The 5,453-nt window shown below is 39.1% G+C and overlaps 1 protein-coding gene across 1 annotated transcript; it reads right to left on the bottom strand.

The window, feature by feature from the left end:
* Nucleotides 1–3,860: 3,860 nt before the first annotated feature.
* Nucleotides 3,861–4,792, bottom strand: LOC122019836. The gene is made up of 2 exons (XM_042577396.1): nt 4,230–4,792; nt 3,861–4,139 (listed from the first exon to the last, which is right to left on the bottom strand). The coding sequence occupies exons 1-2, from the start codon at nt 4,644–4,646 to the stop codon at nt 4,023–4,025; spliced, it is 534 nt and encodes a 177-aa protein (XP_042433330.1). The 5' UTR covers nt 4,647–4,792; the 3' UTR covers nt 3,861–4,022.
* Between the last annotated feature and the right edge of the window lie 661 nt (nt 4,793–5,453).

Below are 5,453 nucleotides of genomic sequence, written 5' to 3'. Positions count from 1 at the left end.
CTACAAGTTCGCGTCGAAGCAACCGAATACCCTCTGAAATCACAGATCATAACCTAGGGCACGACACTGGTGAGGAAGATCCCTGCAATCGCCGGCTGCTCAAACAAGGAACAAGACAGTGGTCGGCAGTGGCGTCGGAGCCGAGGGCAAAGGAAAGGAGAAGAGAAGAAAGTGGTCGGGCGGCGCCGGGTGGCTAGGGCACCGAGTGGTCCACGGTGGCGCTGTGATGGCGGCAGAGGAATTAAGGCCTCAGCGGCGGCTGTTGCGGCGCCGATTAGGGCAGGGAAAGGAGAAACGGCAGAAGGAAAACTCGGCAAGGCATGGGGTGGTCGGCACAGAGGAGGCGGCCGGCGCTCGGAAGAGAGAAACCGCCGGCCGGCGGTTAGGGCAGAGAGAGGGAGAAGGCTCGGGCGGCGTCGGGGAGAAAAGAGAGAACGGCGAGAATGAGAGGAAATAAAAGAAAATAAGATAATAAATAAGAAAAGGAAAAAGAGATAAATAAATAAATCTTTTCCTCTCTTAAATGGGTAGCCGAAACAGGTTTTCTCGGGCCCCCGTTTTTATCCCCGTGAACTCGTCCGTACGAGCTCCGAAAAATTCCCGAAAAATGTCCAAAAATTCCGAAAAATTCCCTTATTAATATTCGCCTATTTTTCGGTATTTTACATTTAAAGCCTCCAAATTGTTGAGAATAAGAATTTATGTTGTTCATAGAATAAGTTCCCTGATCTTACTCTGAAATAGTAAAACAAACAAGGTCAAAAGATACATAAAATATACAAGACACAACACATAGATACAAGAAAATAAAAGAATTAAGGCCTTAAATAATTTTTAAATTTTTATGACCACCAATAGCTATGGAATAATTTTTTTTTTGAAAAATTAAAAATGGTTTAAACATTGGAATTTGGCCGAAATAGGTAGTTAGTCACAACAATGCGGTGAATATTGATCCTTGCACCAAATTCATCAACCTGAAAATTTTTAGGACAATTGGAGATATTAAAATTTCATCGATCATAAAAATAAAATAGAAAATAAAAAACAAGCAAAAATAATCTTATTATCAAACACCGCTAACACTCCTCAGCAACAATGCCATTTTGATATAAATCTGTTTTGTGTTGCATTACAATATCAAATAAATTACCGAACTCCTCCACACTAATATAACATAGGGAATGAGCCGAAGCGTCTCTCATAAGGAATGTAATGGGATTGATAAATCTTAAGACCAAATTATTTTGGATTTTTGCTATTGAAATGGGGGGTTTGTATTGGATGCTAAACCTAACTAATAAAAAGCACTGCACGTAATTAAAACTCTAAACTAGTTAAACTACAATTGTGGGAGAATTAAAGGAAACATAAAGTAAAGCATACATAATCTAACCTAACCTAATTGCAATCTAAATTAATGACAAGAACTTAAAGCATTCAATGAAACAACCATGCAAGTAATTAAATGAATTGAAATGAATTAACAAAAGTAAACAAAATGTAAGGGGCAATTAAACAAAAACATAACAAGCATGCAAACTAAACCAATCTAAATCTTTAAAATATAGTGGAGATCTCTCCCTCCAATGGATGAATGGTTGTGGAATGAACCAAGCTTCAATACAACAAAACTTGTGGACGAAAGTGGAAGCACCTCTCCTAACTTGGATGAGTGCTCATCGATGACAAATTCCAGCAATGAATACGGTAATGCCTCTCCTAACAAGGATGAGTAATTCATGCGGAATAGACTTAAGCTTCGAGAACACAAAGCTTGTGGATGAAGATGAGCTTTTCCCTAACTCGGTTGAGCTCATCAATGGAGGTAGATGCAGGATGGATGAGAGCGACTCTCGTAACCTAGATGAGTGCTTGTAGATGATGGTGGCCGCTAGAGATGGGAATGGAAGAGGAAGAAGACTCTCTTCCGGATCTGGATTTGGTGTCTCAAAATGGGGAATCTTTCGTTCAATGAACTGGTGTTTGTTTTTATATCTCATGTGACACGGCCATGTCAAAAAGCACAGCCTGCTCACAGCTATGTTCTGCCGGTGAAGCGAGGAACAATGGAAAGCACAGTTGTGTTTGATGCAAGAGGTTGGCCTTGACTATGTTGTGACCAAAGGATATTCATATATCTCTATAATGATATGATCATTGTTCACTTTGGGCCTAAATCCTCATAATTTTACTCTTGTACTCTACCTAAAAGGTCACATGTCAATGAAGATATCATACATCCTTTTAAACTCATGATCTTTTCCATATTTTTTCAATGTGAGACTTTGATTGAATTCCCAACAATCCTCCCCTCAAACGAAAGACCAACTCTCATGGTCTGGGCTTCTCCTCGAGCATCTGATCACTCTTGACTTGCTTCAGGCCTCACAGTGAGCATCCGACCACCCTGACTTGCTCCAGGTCTTCCCCGCAAGTATCCGGTCATCCTAACCTACTCCGGGCCTCCTTACAAATATCTGAATCTGATCACTCTTGACCTGATTAAGGCCTCTCCACGAGCATAGAATCACCTTGACTTGCTTCGAGTCTCCCCACGAGCATTCCGTCACCTTAACCTGCTTCAGGTCTTCTCCGTAAGCATATGATCATCTTGACCTCCTTCAGGCCTCCCCATAACTTCGTTTAAGGTCACTCATATGACATCAGATCTAGATCATGACTCTGATATCATTTGTTGTGGCCAAAGGATATTCAATCAAATCTCCATAATATTATGATATTATCCACTTTGGACCTAAGACCTCATAATTTTACTCTTGGGCTCTACCTAAAAGATTTTATGTCAATAGAGATATCATACATCCTTTTAAACCCATAATTTTTTTTATAATTTTTTTAATGTGAAGCTTTCATTGAATTCTCAATAGACTCTAAATTGTGGGGAGCAATAAGGGACATGGCTAGGTTGTGTCAGGGGGTACAACTAGGTCATGTTAGAAGACATGGCTAGACTATGTTGGCTTCTATTTTATACGTTCAAGGCTTCCTTCGATGCCTACAAAATAAGATACATTCATATTTCAGTAAAAAGACAATTAATTAGGACGGATTTGAAATAAAGCTAAGAAAAAAAAATCCATATTTGTGAAGAACGATATAAACACAGACTTAAATATATAGGAGATAATTAAAAATATTAAATATAAAAGTTAAAATGATATATCAATATTGTTATTATTATCAACTGTCACAATATCAAAAAATTTACAATGACCAATTTAAATCATCTCAAACTTACAACTACAATCAGTGTTGCAGCTGCATCGCATAGGCAATGGAATTCTACACAAAAAGTTATTATTGTAAATTTAAAAAAAATTCCTATCATAGAACGCAAGTTGATATTCTTTGTATCAAATAACTCTCAGAGATATCCTCCTAGTTGTAGGATTGACATCGATCTTGGAATACATATCAATATAAGATAATTAAAAAACAAAATGATAATCGCGTTGCAAAAAAATATGATATGATAATCGTGTTGCGGAAACACTTTCGTGCAACTCACCACTGTTTTTAAAATAATAAATAATGTTGATGTCTCGCTAAAGGCCAATCAAGACTTTATATTCCTAAATCGAAGAGGGATCTTCACATAGGGTGGTTACATGGTTGCTCGACACAATGGGATAATAGGATGGAAATGGAGACATCCCCTCCGATTTATTTATAATTGTCTTTCCCAAATCAATAACCTTACCTACTTAAATTCATTCGAAGACCAAATGAATCTTCAATATTTTAGAACTCTTAGAGTAGTGTAGAGAAGTAAACTTTAAAGGTGATGAATTACTTAAGTTTGAAGTCAAATTAACAACACAAACTCAAGCCAAAGATGGAGAATTAAACTGAGAATCAGATTTATAGCGTGAGTAAACTAATATGAATCAAAGAAAAAACAGAGCCAAATTTCTCTATTTTGTGTACAATACAAATTTATATTTGAGTTATTTCCCAAGCCCAGCTTGCTCATTCACAAGATAACTCACTGATCAAAATCAGCCATTTGCACAATATCCTTCAAATGAAAAGCGAGCCCTGCCCATGGGAGCTCCCCTCACAGCTGACAGTCCCTGGTTCAGCCTTCTCGCCTGTTGCACCATCTCTTTCATCCTCTGCGATGATCACACAACAAACCTTTTACGATCCATCAAAAAACTTAATTGTCATCTGCAACCGCAAACAAATTGATAAACAGTGCCTGCCTTGTCATCTGCATAGATCTTGAACTGGATCTTCTGTTTCTGCAGTTGTTTCTGGTGCTGTCGGCCACTGCCGCCGAATATGAAGATACAAACAGTAGCAGCAACTGCTGCCCCAATACCTGTCAATCTCCAGTTACAACCAAAGTCCTTACCTTTCAGTTCAGATCCTGTGTGATCCTTCTTTTCCTCCTCCTCCTCCATGGCTTTGTATTCAGCTTCTTCATCTGTGTGCATCTCCTCTGCTGGAATTACTGCAGGATTCTCCACCTTCATTGAGAAGTAGCCAGTATTGGCTACAGGTTGATTGAGAAGCTCAGGCTGTTTGGTGCCATGGCTGCTCGGTTCTTGCAACAAGCTGTTGCTGTCTGGGAGAATCTCCCAGTCTTGCAGGTCAACCTCTGGGCATGTCTTTTCCATTTGAGAAGAATACTAGGGAGGATAAGAGGCCTGTGTCAGAATTAGGGGAAGTTTTGGTGATGTCTGATGGCCAGAGGCTGAATTGGGGACTTATCCTTTCAGTTCTAATCAGTGGAGAACTGGAGAAAGGGACTGTGCTGGTCTGGACCACCTGTGAAAAAAATTATATCTTGTTAATCCACTGCTTTTCTAGGTGACTTTCATCGAGACATGAGTTGTCCACGAAGATCAACTATTCTCGGTGCATGATTGATTAGAGAAATCAAATCGCCAGGGAAACAATCCTAAAACCCCTCATTTTAGATATGTCATTTAGTCTTTACTTCTCCTTCAAATGTCTTGGGATGAATGTCAAGGGAGAATGAGTGCATCATCTTTTCCCACATGATTGATTAGAGGAAGGCCACTATAATTTAATAAGGTGACAATATTTTTTTTCTTTGAATCGTGTCATTGGGTTGAATGGACGACTCGAGTGGCTCATATCGGTTGAGTCATTGGTCCAATCAACTCAGGCATCAAGTCGGTATGCGAAGCTAAATATAGACAACCAAGCTGATTCGGAGCTAAAGTGAACCAAATCTGGTCAACTGAAAAACAAGTTGCCTTGAATCTGAGTGCAATCAAGAGATCCAATCCGATCATACTTGGCAGTGGCCTTCTTTACGTATTGGGTAGCTTCATATTTATAAAACTGTCAAGAATACACAAGAAGACTACTTTATTGACAATTATCATTTTATCACATCGTCGCATAGAAAATTCATGTACATAGAAAGCGAACTGCAAAGCAGCGAACAATGCGTC

Source organism: Zingiber officinale, chromosome 9A (assembly GCF_018446385.1).
Source record: "Zingiber officinale cultivar Zhangliang chromosome 9A, Zo_v1.1, whole genome shotgun sequence".
Lineage (NCBI taxonomy): Eukaryota > Viridiplantae > Streptophyta > Magnoliopsida > Zingiberales > Zingiberaceae > Zingiber > Zingiber officinale.
This window is presented reverse-complemented; position numbering and strand designations above follow the sequence as displayed.

Excerpts from the sequence above, each read along its gene's own strand:
- LOC122019836 (XM_042577396.1), bottom strand. The coding sequence starts at position 4,646 with ATGGAAAAGACATGCCCAGAGGTTGACCTGCAAGACTGGGAGATTCTC. Across the intron at positions 4,140-4,229 it reads AGATCTATGCAGATGACAAG|AGGATGAAAGAGATGGTGCA; the intron begins GCAGGCACTGTT and ends TGATCATCGCAG.